General features: G+C 37.7%; 1 protein-coding gene across 4 annotated transcripts in view; it reads left to right on the top strand.

The window, feature by feature from the left end:
• scaper (S-phase cyclin A-associated protein in the ER) overlaps nt 1–23,272 on the top strand; it is a 276,699-nt gene that overhangs the window by 12,905 nt on the left and 240,522 nt on the right. For all 4 annotated transcript variants that reach the window (XM_052042536.1, XM_052042537.1, XM_052042538.1 and 1 more), the window contains exons 2-4: nt 5,076–5,193; nt 10,249–10,337; nt 20,312–20,509. In XM_052042536.1, the coding sequence (XP_051898496.1) occupies nt 5,076–5,193; nt 10,249–10,337; nt 20,312–20,509 (405 nt within the window). The remainder of the gene's footprint in view (nt 1–5,075; nt 5,194–10,248; nt 10,338–20,311; nt 20,510–23,272) is intronic.

Here is a 23,272-nt window from a genome sequence, read left to right as displayed (position 1 = left end):
TGTTCCGATATTTGTGTATGAATGTACACATGCAGAAAGATTGCAAGAGTTTGTTATTCCATATTAGTACTTTGAAATCTCAAGGACTTCCAATGGGCTGTCAATTAGTTGCACTGGAAATCTCAAACTGCATTGCTTTCATATCAAAATCAGAAATCAACTGCAGCCGAATTACAGCGTATTTAGAGAATTGGCTCAATGATTCCAACCAGTCCTCATTAGTGTTTATGCTCCACACAAGTCTCCTTTCACCCTTCAGCTCTCCCTATTTGAATGAGAAGTAGGTTAAGCTATTTAGCTCTTGTGTTTGCTCTGCCATTTAAGAACGTCATGCCTGATCTTTTATTTTTGCACCATTTTCCTAAACTAACGTCATGTCCCTTGGTTCCCTTAATAACTAAAAGTCCTTCTATCTCCGTATTGAATATCCAAAATGACTGAGCCTCTACAGCACCCTTGGGTGATGAATTCCAAAGATTCACCACCCTTGCAGTGAAAACATTTCGTGTTGTCTCTATTCTGTATGGTTAATCTCTTATTTTGAGACTGTGACTTCTGGTTCTAGATGCCTCAGCGAGGCAAAACATCATCGCTGTATCTATCTTTAAAATCACAAGCATTTTGTATGTTTCAATGACATCAGCCTTGGAGAGTAAGATGCCTAGTCTTTGTAATGTCTCCTCCTATGACAAACCTGCTGTCTGATGAATCAAGCTTTTGTGGCATTCTCTCAATCACAAGTATATTCTTCCTTTGGTAGAGAGAGCACACCTGTGCACATATTCCAGATTCAGTCTCATCAATGCCTTGTATAATTAGAGCAAAGCATATCTACTCTTCTATTCAGATCCACCAGCAATTCACTCACAGAGTAATAGACTTTGTCTTGAATTCCCTTGTGGATTTATTTGACAATCTTGTATTTATAATCTCAATTTTTGGGGTTTTCTCATGTGCAAAAGCCTCCTCTATGCTTTGGAACCTTTCATAATTTGGAAAACCTTAATTAGGTCATCCTTCAGCTTTCTCTTTGCTATGGAAAATTGCTTCAACCTGTTCCATCACAGTGATGTTTACACAGATGCAGCATATCGACAAGTTTTGACGTGAAATTCCACTGAACCTTACTTCTTCTACGCTCAGCGGGAGAGAGAGATGAATGAAGAAATTTCTCCTCTCTATTGGCTGATACCATCCCCACACCTCCCCCACCACCCCCTCCCAACTCTTGTCTTTCCTCCAATCCCACCAACCCTGTTATCTGGAAGAGATTTGTATTAATTGTACATAATTATCAACGAGAAAAGTAAAGTAAAAGCAACAGATTAAATTTGATGATAACATTTGCTTAAATCAGAATTAAATCTCACCTCACTCGCATCACTCCCTTTCAAACCTGCACCCCCCCCCACCTATCTTCCCTCTCTCACCTGGACTCACCTAGCACCTTCTCCCCCTCCCCTACTTTTTTATTCTGGCTTCTGCCCTCTTCCTTTCTAGTCCTGATGTAGGGTCTTGACCCAAAACATCGACTGTTTATTTCCCTCCATAGATGCTACCTGGTTTGCTGAGTTCCTCCAGCATTTTGTGTGTGTTACTCCAGATTCCAGCATCTGCAGAATCTCTTTTGTCTCAGTTTTTTAGCTTGAGGTAATGCAATCTGTTCATAATATTGCAAACATCCCATTGAGGTGGTGGTATATAACCTTGCAGCCCACATGGATAGTGCTCAGCATTCAGTTAGATCTGTGTGAAATGTATTTCAGGTGTTTTCTTCTTTGAAACCTCATGCATAGTGGAGGGAATTAAAAGTACCCGCAGCTGCATCGACCAATAAGTGGAACTTCTCAAGCCGGCTTCCCTTACAATGAGATATTTTGGAAACTGTACATTTTAAGAGATTTTTATTTTGGATTTTCTCAGGCTATGAGCCTGGCCAGGTGACTGACCGTACAGTGGTGGAAAAATGTTAGGGAACAGTGACCACAACTCCTTAAGTTTTAAGATGGCTATAGATAAGGATAGGTATGGACCTTGCGGGAGAGTATTAAATTGGAGCAGGGCAAATTACGAGAGTACTAGACAGGAACTAGGGAGAGTTAATTGGAAACAGCTGTTTCTGGACATCCATTTCTGACGTGAAGGGTGTTTAAAGACCAACTGCACGGAGTATAGGACAGGTATGTTCCAATAAGAAGGAAGGACAAGGATGGCAAGGGAACCTTGGATAACAAGAGAGGTGATGAATTTAGTTAAGAGAGAAAAGGAAATGTATGTAAGGTTGAGGAAGCTAAAATCAAACAGAGCCCTTGAGGATTATAAAGAAGCCAGAAAAGAAGAAGGGAATTCGGAGAGCCAGGAGGGGCAATGAAAAGTCCTTGGCAAGTAGGATTAAAGAGAATCCCAAGGCATTCTATACATGCATCAAGAGCAAGAGGATAACTAGGGAGCAGGTAGGACCACTTAAGGATAAAGGAAGGAACATGTGCTTAGAGGCAGAAGATGTGGGTTTAGGTCCTAAATGATTATTTACCAAGGAGAAGGACGTGGAGGATAGGGAGATCAGTGTAGAGCGTGCTAATATGCTAGGGCATTTTGAGATAATGAAGGAGGTAGTGTTGGGTCTCAAAGAACATTAAGGTGGATAAGTCACCCGGGCCTGATGAGATATACTACAGGTTAGAGAGAGAGGAGATTGCTAAGGCCTTGACCGGGATCTCTGTGGCCTCTCTAGCCACAGGCGAGGTCCCAGAGGACTGGCGAGTAACTAATGTTGTTCCATTATTCAAGAAGGGAAATAGGGATAATCCTGAAAAGTATAGACTGGTGAATCTCACATCAGTGGTAGGGAAGTTACTGGAGAGGATCCTTGGGGATAGGATTTGTGAGCATTTGGAAAACCATGGCCTAATTAGGGACAGTCAGCATGGCTTTGTGCAGGGCAAGTCGTGTCTTACTAGATTGAGTTTTCTGAGGAGGTGATTGATGAAGGTAGAGCTGTAGATGCTGTCTACGTGGATTTTACTAAGGCGTTTGACAAGGTCCCTCGTGGGAAGCTCTTCCAGAAGATTAAGATGCATGGGATCCATACTGAATTGGGTGCTTGGATTGGCTTGCCCATAGAAGACAGAGGGTAGTGGTCGATAGGACTTATTCTGGCTGGAGGTCTGTGACTAGTGGTGTTCTGCAGGGATCCGTACTGGGACCTCTGTTGTTTGTGATAAATATAAGTGACCTGGATGAAAACGTAGATGGGTGGGTTAGTAAGTTTGCAGACAATATGAAGATTGGCGGTGTTGTGGATAGTGTAGAAGATTGCCACAGGATACAGCGGGATATAGATCAATTGCAGTTATGAGCAGAGAAATGGCAGATGGAGTTTAACCTGGCCAAATGTGGTGTTGTACTTGGGGAGATCAAATGTAAAGGGACTGTACACGGTTAATGGCAAGACCCTTAACAGTGTTGATGTGCAGTGGAATCTTGGGGTCCAAGTCCATTGTTCCCTGAAAGTGGCTACGCCAGTGTAGGGTGGTAAAGAAAGCATTTGGCATGCTTGCCTTTCTTAGTAATGGAACTGAGTTCAAGAGTCAGGAAGTTATGCTACAGCTTTATAAAATTCTATTTAGGCTGCATCTGGAGTATTGCATTCAATTCTGGTCGGCTCATTACAGGAAGGATGCGGAGGCTTTGGAGAGGGTGCAGAAGAGGTTTACCGGGATCCTGCCTAGATTAGAGGGCTTGTGCTATAAGGAGAGGTTGGACAAACTTAGGCTGTTTTCTCTGGAGCGGTGGAGGCTGAGGGGAGACCTGATAGAGGTTTATAAGATTATGAGAAGCATAGACAGAGTAGACAGCTGGTATCATTTCCCTCAGGGTTGAAATGTCTAATACCAGAAGGCATGCATTTAAGATGAGAGGGGGTAAGTTCAAAGGAGATGTGTGGGGCAATTTTTTTTTACACAGAGAGTGGTAGGTGCCTGGAATCCACTGCTAGAGGTGGTGGTGGTGGCAAATACGATAGAGGTGTTCAAGGGACTCTTAGACAGGCACATGAATGTGCAGGAAATGGAGGTATATGGACGTTGAGTAGGCAGAAGGGATTAGTTTAGTTGGGTATTTGATTATTAATTTAATTAGCTTGGCACACCATCGTGGACTGAAAGGCCTGTTCCTGTGCTGTAGGGTTCTGTGATGTAACAATTATCTGCAGAGAAGAAAATTTATAAATGCACCTGCTGTCCAATGTTGCTCCAGCAGGAGGTAAATTCAGAAAGCTCAGCTTAGGTGTCCATTGGCTTCCTGCTGCTTCACAGTTGAACTTTTCCCACATATTTCCTTTCCTCTCTCACATACTCTCTAACCTCCTCCTCGATTTTTTAAAACCAATTATTTGCCTCATATATACTGACTACAACGATATCTTGGCAGATAAATTCATTGGCCAAGTATGGTTTGATTTTTTTTATACTCATCCAATTTCTGATGTGTTAATTGATCCTCAATAACCATGTCAGGCAGCATCAATGAAGAGAAAAACAATGGGAACATCTCTCTTTATAGGTTCTGTCTGATCTGATGAATATTTCTATCACTATTTTCATTATGGATTTCCAGCATATTTTGTGTTTTCCTTTTTTTTTAACCTGATCTCTCCTTAGGCACGCTGCAATTACCATGTCCAAGGTAGGTTTAGTTCCAGTTTCCATTCTTTTACTGTCCATTGTATAATTTTCCAAACTACAGGTAAGAACAGGATCAGACTTGGCAATGCCGTCCATAATGTTGAATATCTTGCTACTGCTACTTTGAGCTCTCACATAAAGTATAAATACATTTGTAGCGTAATCTACATATTTTGGGATCACTCCTCACTCTAGCTTGGGTGAGATGTAAAGAAAATGGCTGAAATTGTGAGCAATGTGCTTAGCACCTCATGCTTTAATAATAGGTCCAAGGCATGATGAACAGAGAATATTGTGGAGTGGATTGTGAGGGAGCATTTAAGGGAAGTAGTTTATTTTCAGTCATGCAGCAATAATCTACATCGGATTTTTTATTTTTGTTATCTTTAGGCCTCGTTCCAGCGATCCAATAGTCATGACAAAGTCCGAAAAATTGTTGCACAAGAAGGACGGGCAGCCAGAAACCTGATTGCATGGAGTGTTCCCTTGGAAAATAAAGATGATGATGGTAAGTTTTAAGTTTTATTTTCTGTTTGTGTTATAACTATGATTGTAGTTCAAAATGAACTTCTTTGGCTGTAATGCTTTTCTTGGGCTGTGCTGAGAACGTGAATTGGGCTACACAACTAGAAGACAAGGTATTTGGGGATAAAGTTGGATGCAGTGGATGGCCTTCAATACCTGATAGACAGCTTGTGTATTCCATAAGGTTTGCTGAACTGGTTTCCTAACCTGGAAAACCAGCCATTTGCTAGTCCATCACTGTTGGGAATAGATGTGTCGTGGGAAGAATCGACACAAGGATGTTGGCACTCAGTGACATAAGAACTTGGAAGCAGAAGTGGGTATTTAGCACTGATAGCTGCTCTGCCATTCAATAATTTCATGACTGATCTTTATTTTCAGTGCCACCTTCCTGCACTAGCCCCATGTCCCTTGATTCACATTATCTAAAATATCAATCTTTATCTTGAATATGCTCAGTGACTGAACATCTACAGTCCTATTGGGCAGATAATTCCAATGATTCACTCTTTTGTGCCTACAAAAGTTTCTTCTTATCTCAGTTGTGAATGGCCAGCTGCTTATTTTGATACTTTGACTTCTGGTTTCAGATACCTTAGCCAGGGGAAATGTCATCCCTCAATCTACCCTGTCAAGTGCTGTAAGAATTTTATATATTTCAATGAGATCATCTAATCTCAAGGGTACAAGCCCTATTATATCATTGAGACCGCACCTGGAGCATTATGTATGGTTTTCATCTCCTTGCCTAAAGAAAGGATATACAGAGAGTGTAATGAAAATTCCTGGTAGACTAGGCCTGTGTTTTCTAGAGTTTAGAAGAATGAGAGACGATCCATTGAAACATAGAAGGTTCTTACAGAGCTTGACAGGGTGGATGCAGAAAGGATGTTTTCCTGGTTTTGGACTTTAGGACCAGGGATTACCGTCTTAAAATAAAGGCTTGGCCATTTAGGGCAGAGATGAGAAGAAATTTCTTTGTCCAATTGGGGGTGAATCTTTGGAATCATTTACTTGAGAGCTGGATGGTCGCTGTGTGTGTTCAAGGCAGAGAATGATAGATTTTCGGATGCTAAAGGAATCTTGGGACATGGGATTTGATGAGGAAAGTGGTGCCAAGGTAAAAGATCAGCCATGATTGATTGAATGGGAAACCAAATATGAGGGGCCAATGGCCTTTTGGTTCTGTTTCAAACATTGAGTGAAAATAGTGTAATACTAAACCTTATCAGTAGATGGTAGTCAAGAGATGCTAAAACTAACAAATGTGCCTGGTGTTGACAGAACACTTGAGAGAAATTAAACATGGTCAATTTATTTTCTTTTCAGTTTTGTTTTCTGTAAGTCTAAAAATACAAATGGGTCACAATATTTTCAATAGTGAAAGGTCTGCATTTTTTTTTAAAGATTTGGCTCTAATGGTTTTCTTCCTGAAGTCCTAGCCAGTACATTGAACCATAGAATTTTATGCACAAGAAGAGGCCATTCTGCTCATTGAGTCAATAAAGAGCTAAGGAATTATCCCACTTTTCAGCCGAGACATTTCAAGTGCTCTTGCAACTTAAATATGATGAAGGCTTTTGCCTCCATTGTCATTTTAGACAGAGTTCCAGATCCCTACTATTCTTTGCTTGGTCCGTTCTAATCCTTCTGCCAGTTAACTTAAAACTCTGCCTCTGGTTATTGTTCTCTCCAATCAGGAAATTGACTGCTCTATTTAGACGACTCATAATTTTATACGTCTCTTTTAATCGCACCTCAGTCTCTTTTCTGAATAAAACCATGTGAACATGGCAAATTTTCTGCACCATTCCTAGGGCTATCACATTCTTTCTGTAATATGGTGACTAGAACTTTAGTCATCAAACTGGCCTAATTAGCATTTTACGCAATAAAGACAGAATATTTCTCTCAGTCGGGCAGCATACTGGGGAGAGAGAAACAGACTTAACCTTTTAGGTCAATGATCTTTCATCAAAACTGGAAAACTGAAAAAGCAAGTGTGTTTTATGTTGCAGAGATGTGGAGGGGTGAAGAGAACAAAGGGAATGCCTGTGATTATAGCAGAGACCAAGGTTGTCTAGTTGACACAATTACTTCTGGTGCCATGCAAGAGGAAAATGAATACTAGAAATCTATTACAGATGGATTCCCTTACTTCTAGTTATTGCCGTATACAGAACAGACTGGTTATCTGAAATTGTAGAATTCATTTTAATAAGAATACACTGATTTTGTTGTTTAGGTACAGTAATATCCTGTGTTTTGACATCCCAAATATTAAGATTACTTTCAAGCCTAACACTGGTTCCGTAATGCCTTTATTGTCCAATTCCTGTAACTGTTATATAAAGCCATTATGAAGATGGCTTTGTCTTTGAAAGATTCACATCATTTCAGAGACCAGGTATTATTAATCACGCCCAGGCATAGGCAGTGCATGGTTGGATGCAGAGTCAAGCTCCCACTAATGTGCCACAGTGTGTGTCTGTTCATTCTATATTTTTTTTTACTTCCAATTTTCTTAACCTTTATGGTAACTTGTTTGTTTATTACTTCGTCCCCAATGACACAATTAGTCCAAGTTTCTGCTCAGGGCTATAAGGTGCATGTTACTCTCAGATTTCTGCTGGAGCCAGCCTGTACAGAAACATCTAATAGTGATCCAACAGATTTCCCTTCCATATTTTCCTATATTGAAACCTTTGCTCAGGACTCCTCCCCCAAGATAGTTCATGAGGATAGGAGCTTGCAACATGAAGGTAATTGGTACTGCTTAGCATACACGACATCATATCAGTCATATGTTGAAGACTGCACTGTATGAGAATTCCAAGCACAGAGCAAATGGTTTTTCTATGAAAAATGTAAAGGGTGTAATGTAAATCAAATTTCTTTTTGTGAGAAAATAACAAATTCAAACAATGCAGCATCTGTGAATGAAGGATTCTAAAATGCAAGATATTTTCCATCACTTTTAATTGCTTCGCACTATGGGGTAATTGTAGAAGAGTATGCTGCTTATGTTGGTGGTGGTAACTCTGCAGCAAATATGGTCACAGCTCTGGAACTGCTCTAATTTCTAACAAAAATATCAACACAATTTTTCTTAAGAAAACTATAAAATTGGGAAATGTATTTTAATAACATCTGGCATAAATGATGTCAATAAATAGAAAAATCTAGCACACTGAATTATCAAAGGTTTAGTTGGACTGCCGTTTGTATCTGTTTTATGACGGCTTTTTTAGAAACTTGCAATTTGTTCCATTATATCCTTTTGTAGTTGTATGTATTGCATTGTAATGTTGAGTCTTGCTGGGTATTTTCCACTTTCCATTACAACTTGGACATTTTGCCTCTGCATCCAGAGGTAAAGCAGCTAAGATGATGCTAAATTTTCCCCAGTTGAATCGAGGGCATGGTATTGATTATTGGGAAAGTGGATCCTTCGAATGGGCTGTCAGCGGTCAGGTTACATGGTCAAACAGTAGAAAATCAATGGACGTGATGGGATACTGCTTGAAGGGATCAATGTTTTTAGTACCACAAGAGCATCAATAAAAGCGAGCTGGGGTTTGTCGTTTGTAAATTCAGCACAATTACTGGTTTAAAATGGCTCATAATGACAGGCTGCCTTGCTAACTTATTTTGTAGATAATGGCTGTACATCAAATTTTATTTGTCACATCTGTTATGTTTATTTGGCAAGTCTCAATCCTAAAGTGGGTATGGGATAACAAGCCATGGTAGAAGTAGATAAAGCTTTAAGTGCTTCAGGAGATAAATTGGATTGACAGCAAAAAATTAGGTTATTTAATTCTGAGTTTTCATGCCTTTGGAGCAGTTTTTAATATGTAGGTCTGATGTTGCCTCATTAAATTGAGGGAATATTGTGGAGAAAGTAAAAATATGTTTTTAATTTTGTTTTAAATTGTTTTTCAGATATTGGCAAATATGGCAAAAATAAAAAAAAACAGGAATTGCTTATTTAAGATATGCATCCTGAGTGGATTTCTCTGCCAAGTTGAAATCATTTTTTTATTATTCAATTTTTTTTGGATACTTTCACAATGCACATGACAGGCCTATCCAAAAAAACATGCCAGTAAAAGTGCTGATGACAATTGTTTTAAAGTGTGCATTCATTATCGAACAGTTTAAGAAAGAAAAGGCTTGTATTATACGCAGTGCCTTTATTGTACCTCAAGATCTGCTTTTGTTCTTGTCTGGGATTCTCTTTTAAAGAGAGACTTCCATAAGCCGGCTTCATCAGGTTTTATGTTGAGAGTCACAGGCTAGCCCCTAAAATATAGCTGAGTTTTACTCTTTGATAAACTTAACAAGTATAAGTGGTACTTATTGTTATTTTTCTGTTTCAACAAAATGGTTGTCAACCATGTTTTCATGGGTTTGTAAACCTGTTTGTTCATTTCCATCAAGGTATCAGTCAACAAATATCATTGAAGAGGAATTACTTCTGTTATGTTGGGAAATAAATGAGTGGTTCTGCACACTCAAATGCATAGGGATGAATAACCAGTTAATTTGTTTTGACTGTCTGGTGGTAATAATGGTTGAGGAAAAGGAAGGTGATCAAAATATCAGGCTGCCATGGGTATCTTCTTTAGCTACTGTTACGGGCAGATGGAGCCTCAGTTTGCTGTCTCATGACAAGACAATGCAGCATTCACTTTGTGCTGAGTGTCACTAGAAAATTCAAATAAAGCTCCCTCTTGCCTTTTGCAAATGCCACAATGAGATCCTTTACAGCTGAAATATAAATGGCAATCTGTCATTCCAACAGTTTTGAGGAAAAAGTGTAGGCAGTTGCAACTAATTGGTTGACTGACATAATAGCAACTGGAAAAATGTTAAAATATTTTCATAAGTATTTTTTTACAGTGCCACATTATATTACTTTAAATGTGTTTAAACTGTGTTATTTTTCTCTCATACTTCAAGAATGAAGTTCTTGTTTCAGTATAGTATTATTAATTTCACTTCAGTAACACTTTTTTAATGAAATTTATTCCAGGAAAATCCAAATCGCACATCAGTGGAAAAACACGGGAGACAGTGAAGTCACAGCGATCTGCTCCAAGTTCACAGAGGATCTTAAAGCAGGTACTGTTGAGAATTAATGAATGCTGTTTTTAATAATCTACATAATCTGTTACAGTTCTGAAGTCCATGCACAATTTATGCTGACATATTCCATTGAAAGCCACACTGTTAGTTTAAGGCAGAATCTGCTTATGTAAACCTGCCTCACTGTATTACAGGTTCAGTGATCATACTGCTGCGGTATGGCAGAGGGAATAATTATTCTGAGACAAACTTATGTCAGTAGTTTTCATTGTAATTGTAAACATTTGAAATTACGATCTTTGAAGTAAGAACTGGATACACAGCATTATATTTTAACCAGGGGTTTCTTAATTGAATACTTTAGGATTCTCATTCACAATTTTTTTTATTTTCAACAGAGAATACTAAATCCTGCGATTGGAATTTTAATGTTTTTGTTGCTCATTTGTTGAGGAGTGAACTAGGAGTTGAATATTCCATTTTTAATTTTTGATTTAGTTTAGGGTGTTTTTATTATTATGATTGTTTAGTAAACTTGTATTTTTGGTTATTTTTTAAACAAACTTTGGACAAATGCAGTGACTTTCTGCCTCACGGTTTCAGTGATCCAGGTTCAATTCTAACCTCCATTGCTGTTTTTGAACATTCTCCCTGTGACCTTCGTTGGTTTCCTTCTGGTGGTCTGTTTTCCTCCCACATCTCCAAGATGTGCTGGTAGCTAGTTTAATTGGCCACTGTAAATTGATGCAAGTGTGTAGGTGAGTGATTGAATCTGGGAGGAGTTGATGGGAATGTGGGGAGAATAAAATGGGAGTAGTGTAGGATTAGTGCAAATGGATGCCTGTGTTCAGCATGGACTCTTGTGGGCTGAAAGGCCTGATTCTGTGCTGTATGACTTCATGACTCCATGAATATGACTCCTTCAGAGGAAAGAGGAAGTAGAGGAGGAGGCAAGAATTCACATGTAAACAACACTTTTAATGATCTATATGTCCAAAAGCATTAATGGTCAATGAAGTACTGTAATTGTGCAAAATGCAGCAGCCAACTTGCATACAGCAGTAGTCCTCAAACAGTACCTTGATAAAGATCAAATGCAGTTTTATGTGTTGTTTCAGGGATAAATATTAACTAGGCAGAGCTGTTCTTCAATTTGCAACATGGAATTTTTTTTATACCCATCTGTGAGGGTAAGAGAAGCCCTAGTTAATCTTCCCATCCAGAAGTTGAAACACTCTTGGTACTACATTGAAGTTAGTCTAGGTTTTGCATTAAATTGTGGAGTGCACCTTAACCCAAGCCCTCCAGAGGTAAGAACCCTGCTAATTGAGGCATCAAGAAGTCCACGTCTTTGTCCATCTTTGGCTAAAACATGATCTTGTACATGTTTAACATTTGCTTTCTTACTTTTATATTCAGTTTCTCTATGGGGGTTAGAAAAACTGTCTTAATTTTTTAAAATTCCATTCTGTTCTACAATCATCTCTTTATAGAATAGCAAGGTGGCAAGGCATATTCAGGGAACCATCTCGCTTACTCTGCAGCAGTGTGACATTGAAATGGGTAAAGAAAAGATAAGAAAATCATAAGATATATCTGATAGACAAGCCCTGTGGGTTCTATAAGTTTCTGGGATCTTTTCGACAGGGTTTTCTATTCTTCCGAAATGTGTATTATCTATTGGAATACCAGTGGGAGCCATTTCTTTTGGTTTTGGTTGGAGTGGGTAAGAGTTTTAACTTAATAGACTGATCCTAGATGAAGCAGTTTCTCCTGCTTAATGAAATTTCAGTAATGCAATTTCTGTATGCCTTTTCCATAAAGCCCAGTTGCAGTTTAATACTGAGTGCAAGAGGCTCCCAGATAGTAACTTCCCACTCAATGCTTTTCAAATCCAAAAGATTCCCTACTAAGATCTGGTGTTATAGATTGCGATGTGGGATCTGGCAATCCTGCTTCACTCAATGTACTGTATAACATGCTCTAAAATTCAAGTTTGTTACCTCTAACTGGATTAGTTGAAGATCAGTCCAGAAAAACTTTATAAATTTGGTCCTGCAATTTGGAACAGAGCTCGTCTAATCTGTCTTAGACCTCTGCTGGCACAATGTAGTTGTGGTCTATGTGGGAAAAATGCTAGTGACAAATGAAATAATGCAATTGAACTTAATTTTTGATTTCAAATGCACTTTTAGTCAAATGCACTGCTTGAGATGGCATTAACCATGCAGATCAAAGAGTCCCCACCTCCAGACTGAATCAGACCATTTCAAAGTGGGTCTTTCTTTACTTGTACGTTTATCCATGCTTGGGCAAAGGGTAGATTTTTCTTCATTGGTGATGGGAGTGAGGGGAATATTCGTAGCACAAGGAGTTTATTCATTTTAGTTGCATTATATTCACAGTTAGCTTTGTAATTCATGTTTTTTATATTACAAGTCATATTTATTTAAGAATTTGAAATTCAATATTTGATATAATTTTCTGCTTTAAGCATCTGAAATAAAAGTGGCTACCTAAATCCTGTGTGGTGCTGGCTACTATTTTGTGTGGACACTGGAGGGTGCTCTTGCTTTCTATTCATACTTGCTTTGGGAGCAACATTGATGAAAGTTTACTTTAAGCAGCGATAGAGTAACTGTAAAGGAGACCGAGAGAGTTATAAACTGAAATTTGGAGCTCACTTTGTCTGGTTTTAATTATTTGTTAAAGGATATATTGTGAAAAATTGCCATTGAATGATAGTTGTGGGTAGAGGATGCTGTTTCATCTTTTGCTAGCTCCATGTAAATAAGTGATCTTCTCTGTCCAACGTCATCAAGGGTGATATTTTCATCAAAAAGCTGGAAGCTTCATGCATACCAGAACAAAGGAGCTGCCACACAATGTACAAAACACTTGTGTAAAACTGATTTCCCATTGCAAAAATGTTTAGTCCTGCAATCTGCTGGCCTTTTCCCAGCCAAAATGCCTTTACCTGTTTTATCCTTTAATGGTTTGCACTTCACTATATATTGAAACATAAATGCTATTTCAGGTCTCCCAATGAGTGAATCTTAGATAAATTCATAAAATTCATCAGGTATCCATGCTGGGGTTGATTTAACTCTGGATGTGTGGATTGAACTTGGGCCTACTGGTTTGTACTGGCAATATTTTTACTTAGTGGGCCGTGCCTTGACCTGGTACTTTTACTATCCTGCTGAGACATGGGCTGGGTTTGATGTTGACAGTATTCTACCATTAACCAACTTGCATTGCATTGCTCACAGATAAACAGCATTAAACATTTAGACATGTAATTCTGCTCTCAAAACAGACAGAATGCTGCTTATTATTGTTACTTGACCCATAACTCAATATTTTCATAATTGATTGGATGTGAAAAAATATAATGAAACACTGTAATCTATACCATCTCATAAATTTCCTCTGCTGCATAAAGCAATTTATATTAAACCAGTTTAATTTGACAGGGTCATTTAGGTCTCTGTTTCATGCTCTCTCTCAATGTAAAATTGTTAAATCTGGAAATTTCTTATTAAATTGAGATGCTGTGTTTGGGTTAAAAATCAATAATTATTGATTGTTTTGAGTGAAACTAAACACCCTAAGATTAAAAATGTAGAATCAGAATTATAACAGTGTGCTATGTGCAGAACATCATTTATGTGATCAAACTTAATTTAAATATATTTTATGCTAATATTCTTAATTTGTCTTTGATAATTGCTCAAGTTTGGTTAAACAGGCACCAATCTGTTTCTAAAATTACACTCAAAATGGTCATTCTTAGTGTATGTGCCTATTGAGTAGAGTTTGGATGAAGTCTGCTGTTTCCTCAAAACCTAGAAATGCTTGCTTTTATTGAGAATTGCTAGATGATCACTTGTGGAGGAAGCAAGAATTTGTTCTATAACCATCTGTACTGAACATGTTATGTTTAAATTAGTATACATTCCACCATTGTGGTGCTAGATAGTATGTAAGCCTGGTGAGAGGGCGGGGTGGGAACCCAGAATGAGAGAGAGAAGAGCATGGGAAGCGTGGGTTACGTGAAGTTGGAAAATTCAACGTTCATACCATTGGGAGATTGAACATTGAATTTTCTAACTTCAGATAACACACTCTCCCTGTGCTCCTTTGTCTCTCGAGTCACCCAGTTTCATTCCTCTCTCCCACCTAGTTCCATCTGCTATCACCTACATACTACATCCTTTGGTTCTCCTAACCCCTCCCCCAGCTGGTTCTGTCTGCTCCTCATCCCTCCCTTATCTGGTTCCACATCACTTTCCAGCCTCTGATTCTACCTCAAACCTTCTCAACCTGGCTGTACCTCCCTCTCCTCCTGTCCACCTACCTCCACCCAGCCACCTACCTCTCAACCTGGCTCGATCCATCCATCATCTCCCTCTTCACCTGGTTCCACCTATCACCTGTCATACCTGCCTTGCCCCTCCCTCTTTCTTCTTTATACTGACTATATGCCCTCTACACTCTGTCCTGATGCAGGGCCTCAACCTAATATATCGACCATCACTTTGCCTCCACAGATGCTGCTTGAACCACTGAGTTCCTCCAGCAGTTTGTTTTTTGTTACATTTAAAACTTATTGGATAGTTTGCAGTCTTCACTATAAAAGTTAGTAGAGACAAAATATTGTGGTTTCTTGAAATAGTCAGCACATGGTAAAGTTAATGTACCAGTGAGAAATTTCAAAGCTCTTTACTCATTTTTTATCAATGTTTGCTGGGTTGAACACATTTAAAGAGTTAATTAAAAATTATTTCTACAGCTGCCAAGATGCAACTCTAACCCCAGAGCATCATGAGTACACTGCGTTAATAGACCTCTAAAGTAGATCTGACTATATGAAGATGATAATGAGTGTAAAATAAAGAGAAAGTGCTGTTTGGGCAGTATTTGTGAAGAGAGAAACAGAATTAACATTTCATGACAATGACCCTTCACCTGAACTGGAAAAGTAAGAAAACAAATACTTCGAAGGGGTGTAGAGATCAAAGGGAATGGCTGTGGTAGACCAAGATGACAGAATTGCTTTTGAGTCATCTAGTGAATGAGAGCAGCCAGAAAGAGTGAAAAAACAAAGGATTGTTCTGTAACTGTAAGAATCAAAACTCGTCAGTTGCTGGAAATATGTGAGAATGCTGGAAATACCCAGCATCTGTGGAGTGAGAAAATATAAGTTAATGCCAATGATGAATATATATGGATTGATTGTTTGTAAACCTTTGCTATGTTCTTGGCTTCCTATTGATTTTTGACAATAGCATAATATATTCTAATCATGTTTAATATTTTATGTTTTAAAAATATTGCTCCTGCAAAGTTTAACGGACAAATAGAATGTGATTTGGTGTTTCATATTATAGCAAACAACATCATGTGATTTGCTTAATATTCCTTACTTGAAATTCAATAAAAGTGGCCAAATATTTTGTATCATTTGCTGAGGTGAATTATTGAGTTTTTTAAGGGTAACGTTCATTACCAGCCTACTACAAAACTGACATTATCTTTTTCATGATAAAAGAAATGCAGCTGAACTGATGGAAGTTTGGGCAAAATTATGCTTTCCACTTTCATACCTGATGGATTCCAATTAGCTTTAAATGAACAGCAAATTTTAAAAAACACCAAAATGTTGTTTTGTTTCCCAAATTGCAGGGATTTTGTTCCTGGTGTCATAATCAATAAGGGATGTGTGTGAGGTCAAGCTTCAAGTATTGAACAGCTGAGGAGGTTGTTGGGACTATTGATTGGGGGCTAAGGATGTCCGTGTGGAGACCGGAGAGACAGCACTGTTGGAGCTGGTTCATATGTATTTTTAAAAGCGATAAGCATGTAGGCTTTCGTACATTAAAGTATGGAATTTCAGTTTAAAATTAAACATACCAATTCTATTTTTCCTATTTGCATTTTTAAGACATGGCAAGTATCTGCATTCTTAAAGCTTCTCTGTTCCTATGTGCTAGATTATTAAATAGATATTATATTATCCACTACTGAGTACTGGCAATAAGAATCTCTGCTATATTCCTGTATATTTGCTAACCCTTGATAGACTTTGACTGGAGATAAATGCTGGCATTGCACTGCCATTACTATTCTGGATCTGGTTCAGAATGACCCCTGCACATGACTAGTGAAGGGTAAAATTCCAGGATTCAGATGTACAGTCATATCCTTCTCCTTCTGATTTGATTGACAGTTATTGAATGGTAACAAACAAGTAGTGTCGGGGCTGGTTGATAACTGGGAGACAGAAGATGACCTTTCCATTAGCCAACTGGTACCTTGGTCTGTGCAGTAAGATAGGGTTACATGCACATAATTTTCTTTCTGATTTCTTCTTGGTAAAACTGATTTTAGTATCAAACACATCTTTGCAAAATGTAATAACTAATTTTATACTATTTGTACCATTTTGATTTCCTAATCTCTCAAAAGCAAGTTATGCTTGATGGAAAGAACACTCTTTAAAAATAAGTTTCCTTTTATGTTCTATACGTGATGTATCCTTTTCATTTAGAGCTTGGGACATTTTATTTTAGATACCAGCAGCTCTGTTAATCTTGCTTGAGAGTACTACAAGACACTGAAGATCATTTTCTCCTCAACAAAATTCTGCACCATATTAGTCAATGTTTAGTATTGATACTTCTAACAAATAAGATACTTAAGATATTTATAACAAGTAAGACCACATCTTTCTATTTACTGTCCATTAGAGACAGCTGTAGTCTGTACCTATTTCTGTCCTATTCTTGATGTGTATCTAGTTATTAGGATTTCATGTCTGGGTTCAAGAAAGAGTGTTATATTCCACCTGCAATATGTTTAAACATGAGAATTTTCTTTACTGCTTGGATGAAGGTGGATTTATGTTTGATTTGGAATCAGTAAACTTGCCCTTCCTTTCAAAAGCTTGCAGTTGGTTAGGTGCCAGTTGTTTTAAAACATTAATTTAACAGTTGGATCTTATTAAACTTTATTTACAGGGTACAGAAGGTTATAGATTAACTCCAGCAGCAGGACATTATCTGAAATGGTGCCCTACAGTTATGCCTGCCAGTTTTGTTGTCTTAATCTGACATTGTTGTGAGGATCTTAATCCTATGTTGAAACCTAAAAGAAAGGCTGGATTTATGTTAGTTGAAGATAACTTAAATGGAACAGATCTTAGCAGGTTAATAGATGTAACTGTTTGTCTAATTGTATTGTTCACGTACTTCTATTGTCTGTTTCCTCAAGAAATTTGTATTTTAATAGTTGGGATAGCAACATCCCTGGTATGAAACCTACTTAGCCATTCTTTATCATGCTATATCTACAGTCTGTTTAGATTATATTATTAATATATTGCCATGTTCTGGGCCCCAACATCTTAGTAGCAAAGAAGAGCTATTCACTATAGGTAGAGGCTTAGATAACAAAGATGAAAAGATCTAGGGCATGGCTCAAACATTAATTGAAACATTGACTAGATATTGATTATTACCAGTGTATTTTACCAATGTGTTCAGCTTGGTCTGAAGGACAAAATTTCAAGTGATGACCTAACAATGGTGATAGGAATTCATGGTATCCAAAGTGCTTGGACACATCAACAAGTGTGGTATTGGCACCATATACATTGAGCTACAGATTTCTTTCACCTTATGTTGGAGTATTACCTTGACAGTGTGTTATTTTATTCTGACCACATTAGATTTAACCCCAGCCATACAGGCATTTCTGTTGTCGCTTTTGAAACATGAGTTTGCCTTAATTCCCATTTCCACCATCTCCCGGCTTCAAACCAGGTGATTATTCATCAGGTGATTGCGTTATTCATTTTACCATCAAAGTCTCCAGTTCCTAATGACTTGGTGTATACTTTTGATAGTGTGACCCTTTGTCACAAGCCCTTTAACTCTGTGGTTCACTGCTTTGAAGTGAGTTTACTTTATGCGCAATTAATAATGATGTTTATCTGTGTGATCTTCAGATGTAGAAAACTATTGTGTATTATGATTAGAAACCTGCTGATGGTTAGTTAAATGGCATTTGAAATGGTTGAATAAGCATAGAGGAAAAAAGACATGTTTTCATTCTATCATGTTCATTGTATTTGTTAGAGATTTACTTTTAAACAGAAGGGACGACAGTCAAATATTAAAATGTTAAAGTTCATGAATTTAATCACAAAGTAACATCCTATCAAGTGTTCTGAACTGTGAGGACAAACTCTTCAAAAATTTAGCAATTTCTTACAAGTGTGTTGGGACTTAAACCTTCGTAATGCTTGTATTTTCCTTGTGCGTGTTCTTATTAAGTTTCTTCTTTTACTCTTCCTGTACTGAAGTTGGTTAGTTACACAGGGGTACAATTCTTTGGGTGATGGCCAACTTCTGGCACCTCATTGAAATGGCAGTTCTCCATTTTTGAGCTGATGCAATGGTATTAACTGGTTGACTGACCAACACTAAGTTTAATTTTGTGTACATACGAACAGTTTAATCCATGACATTTGCTTCTGGAAATCTTTGTTTATTTAAATTGTACTTGGTTGTTAACTGTGGATTTCAGCTTGGCTCATTCTGAAGTACTCATGAATGTAAAAATAAAATGCAACTTGAAGCACCTCTCCAGACGTTGCGTACAATAGCAAAGTGTGGAACGGAGAGAGTGATGTGTTGTTGGAAAGGGCTTAACTTCGATACAATGTTAAACTGATGTTTTTCCTGTTCATTCTGATCTATATTAAATATCCTCTAATAGTGTATATCCAGGAAATTCTCCCAGTATCCTGGTAAACATTCTGTCCTCGGTAAACTCCATGAAATTCAGGTTACCCAGCTATTGCTGTTTGTATGGACAAATAACTGCATTACTTGCCTACAGCGACTACATTTCAGGATAGTTAATTGCAAACTTTTGACATTTTTCTGAAACACAAATGTAAGTTAATCTTTTGATTCAATAATGAAAGTCAACTGTTATGTGGAGAAAATGCTCTCAATGTAACCCACAGTTTTTATCCAAAATTGAATGCTTCTATAAAAAGTGTTCAAATCAAAGACGTTTTTTAAAAAATTGCAACTTACCAGTCATATAAGGCTAACATAGTGCTGAAGTTCTTCATAAACCTACATACAAAGGTAAATTAGGTCCTTGACACTTTAAATCTAATCCTATTCAGAATTCAAGTTTAAGGCTGTTGGACTATTGCAGAGTGACATCAATAATTGGCAAGATCACTGGTCTGGAGTAAAGCCACCCAAGAAGCTGTGAAATAAATTGTACTCCCCTAGTTAATACCAAACCCTGCTCGTTTTAGCACACTGCTTGAGCATTTAATTTTTTTGAGTCACTGTTGCTTTATACTTTCCTCCCCTTCTTTATGTCCACATGATTCCCCATGCCTATTTGATTATATGGGCAGGCTGCATGTCCCCAGAGAAACAAAGGACTCTAGATTCTGGAATCTAGATTAAAAACATGATGATGCTGGAGGAACTCAGCAGGCCAGGCAGCATCCGTGGAGAAAAGCAGGTGGTCAATGTTTCAGGTCAGGACCCTTCTTCAGGACATTGCTGCATGTTCCCAGGTTTCTGCCATTGTTGATTGCACTGGAAAACAACGGGCAGTTTGGGAATTACTTGGCTTTTGATATTTTTCTTTTGCCTCTTTCTGGATAGTAACTGATTCAGTACTTTAGGTTGTAAAGTGGGAAATATTTGAGAACCAGTGCTTCCCAATGTTGAATGATAAACAGAATGCTGAAAATTCTGTAACTATACCTCTTTGTCACATACTTTAAAAGGTACAAAGCAAAGCAATAGCTTGTGGTTTTCTGAGGAATCCTTGAAATGTATTGATAGTTTTTCAGTCATCTCCCTTTACTGTTGATATGTAAGTTGAATATAGCTTTGTTAATCGTATGAGATTACCTATTATGTAACTTGTACTGTATCACGGAACAGCCCTCTCCATTTCTACTGCAGTCTGTTTCAACTGAAAAATCATCACTGAGCTCTGTTGGGGAGAAGAACACAGTCGAGAAGAGTCCAACAAAAGGCCGGCAGCCCCGAAAGATTGACTTGAGAGCACGCTACTGGGCATTTCTCTTTGACAACCTTAGACGAGCAGTGGATGAAATTTATGTCACTTGTGAATCAGACCAGAGTGTGGTGGAATGTAAGGTATGGAATTTTTTTCTATATTGCTGTTGCTTGTTAGATAATTTTACTCTTCTACACATGCTTATCTAGCCCAAACAATTTTTGATGGTTATTTTGCAAGTGTTTGATTTGGACAAAAATCCCTCCGTGGAATCAGATGTACTCTATCAGTTTACAACAGAGTGACAGTGAGAAGGTGTGATTTACCAATCACATTGTATACATAATTTGCTATAATTTATATACAGAATAAGGAGCATCTCAGATCTAATGACACATTGAAAGAAATCTGTTTATGAAAGTGTGGTGGACTGTTTCAATGGAAGTATGTGATCTAGGATAGGAAATGAAAGCTCAGTACTAATTTTTGTAACTAAAATATTGCATTTCTGTGCAAATATACAAAATAAATCCTGAAAAAGGAGCATGTACAGACGTAGAATTTGCCTTTTCGTTGACTCCAACTGAAGAACATTTTCACTGTTGCTTTCCTAAACTATGAACAAGGTTGTCCTCACTTGAGGTTCCATTTTTAAGTCTCAGCAACTACTTTCCACAGGAGGCATCTGTGGTTCCATCAGCACAGATACTATGATTCTATGATTTTGTGATTATCATAGCATTTCCAGTTCTTACAACCATACTTGCACCTATAGCATTTAGAAGTTGTATTATCCATCAGCCATGCACATTAGCTTAACATCTAAGAGGAAAGAGATTTGTTTGCTGCAATAGAGATTTGCAATCATTTTTGTCCAGTTGTCAGGCAACTGTTTCCATTTGATGGCATCACATGATCATTTCATTTTTGTGCTGAGTGGAGGCTATTGAATGATTTCTTCTTTCTGGCTAATTGAAGTTGAGTTTATGGGAGGCTCAGCCTGCTGGCGGTGAATTCATTGATTGTTTACAGTAGATGGCAGTATTGAGGCTTGTTTTTTTTTGAGACATTCTTGTGTTTCCTGCTTAATGTCTGAATTGGGCTTTTAACCCTTACTAGCAGGCGGCATATCAGAACATTCCTGCATTTATGTCTGATTATAAAGTGAGATTGATGAGCAGTTTTAAACTAGTGCATGGGTGGCATGCAATTCCCTGGTGCATTTTCTGCTCAGTTTTTGATAACTTTGTTTTTATTCGAAACTATTTTCAGACGCTCTTGGTTAATTCACCTTCTTCTAAGTTGCCAGTCATAATTTTCTGATATCGGTTAAGCTACACCCGTCATTGAACACCTATGGATTAGTTGTGCAAAGTAAGATAGATAAATTTTGTAATAGAGCAATTTTGGTGCTCGGTTTAAAGTTGTATATTATGCAGAGCTGGAAAAAAATGGGTACTTTAAGGTGTAAGCATTCCAAATAAGTTTTATCTTAAAATGCTTGGTGGTTAGTTTCTCATAATCAGAAGATTATGGGTTCAAGCCTAACTCCTGCATGTGAGCACCAAATCTGGTTTGATACTTGGTATCAATGCATTGCAGTTAGTTGTTGGAAGTGCCAGTCTTTAGATATGCTTTTAATTTGTGTCCCTTATCTTCAGGCATTATAGGAATAAAAGAAATCCCAGGTATGGTCCATAGAATAGCAGGAAGTCACCTGGTAGTCTTGGTCAACATTTTTTTTCTTCATCCAACCTCAATATAGACTGTTAAAATGGACATTCAGCTAATTTGCTGCATATGGGATCTTCCTGTCTTAAAATTGTCTGGTATGTTCATCCAAGAACAGCCAACGTGAAAATAAATAATTTGTGGGTTTGTGATATGTTTTGGAATGTTCTAAGATCAGGCTAAGATACCACCTATATACACATTCAAAAATTTATATATATATATATATTGATCATTCAGAAATATCAGTTTACTGTAGTTTTTACACTGTAAAAATGTCTCCAAGTTCTTAAGGGAAACCAGTAGAAAAATATAATGGTAAGTTCATTACCAACTAAGGTACTGTTGTCTAGTTGGATTGAATCATTAAAGTCAATGTATTGATTGGCCCAGAATTTTCCCATTTTGCCTGGAGACACCAATGTGGTGGCTATTATGACAAAAAAAAATTCTCTCTCACCCCAAGCATGATGTTGAATTTAACTTTTCCACTTTATTTCATGAAGAGAAGTACATTGGTTAATTTTCATAGATGTGAAAATAGTTAGCAAATTTATTTGCTTCTTATCTCTTGATTGAGTGACAATAGTATCCTTTCCTCTGAATCAGAAAGTTGGGGGTTCCTATCCTGCTCTGTGCAGCTCTGTTGAATGGGGGTGCTTCTGGCTCTTAAATTCCAGCTTGACATCCAGCAGGGTTCTTTGAACTGGTGGGTTTCCACAACTCATTGAATTAGTTGTAATAGCCCATAAAATCATCTTGTATTTGAAGGACTAATAACCCTTCCAGCTGGTTTAAAGACAGTCAGTCATTGAAGGACCATTTACATCATGGTACCAGAGTGATATTCTTTCCACAATAATCAGAATGTGAAACAATTGTTTGAGTAATAGGTTGCAATCACCTGAATTGTACAGCTCTGAGATCTGCCAGTATTCCAGTTATTTTGTTATAGAACATAAATCTGCTCTGAAGATTTCAAGGTATTCTAGGAGGTAACAGTGATCCTTTTGTGTGTTTGTTTAATTTGGACAGATATGTACATGGTTCATTTTGCTTTTTAATAGAAGGCATGTATGATTATTGATTGCAGTATAATTCTGTCAATCAGTATAATATCATATGTTCAGCTGACAGGGGCTCTGGTGCCTGGTTGTGGTTGAAAGTGCAGA

This window comes from Pristis pectinata, chromosome 32 (genome assembly GCF_009764475.1).
Source record: "Pristis pectinata isolate sPriPec2 chromosome 32, sPriPec2.1.pri, whole genome shotgun sequence".
Lineage (NCBI taxonomy): Eukaryota > Metazoa > Chordata > Chondrichthyes > Rhinopristiformes > Pristidae > Pristis > Pristis pectinata.
The sequence above is the reverse complement of the archived record's forward strand: the minus strand, read 5'-3'. Positions and strand labels throughout refer to the sequence as shown.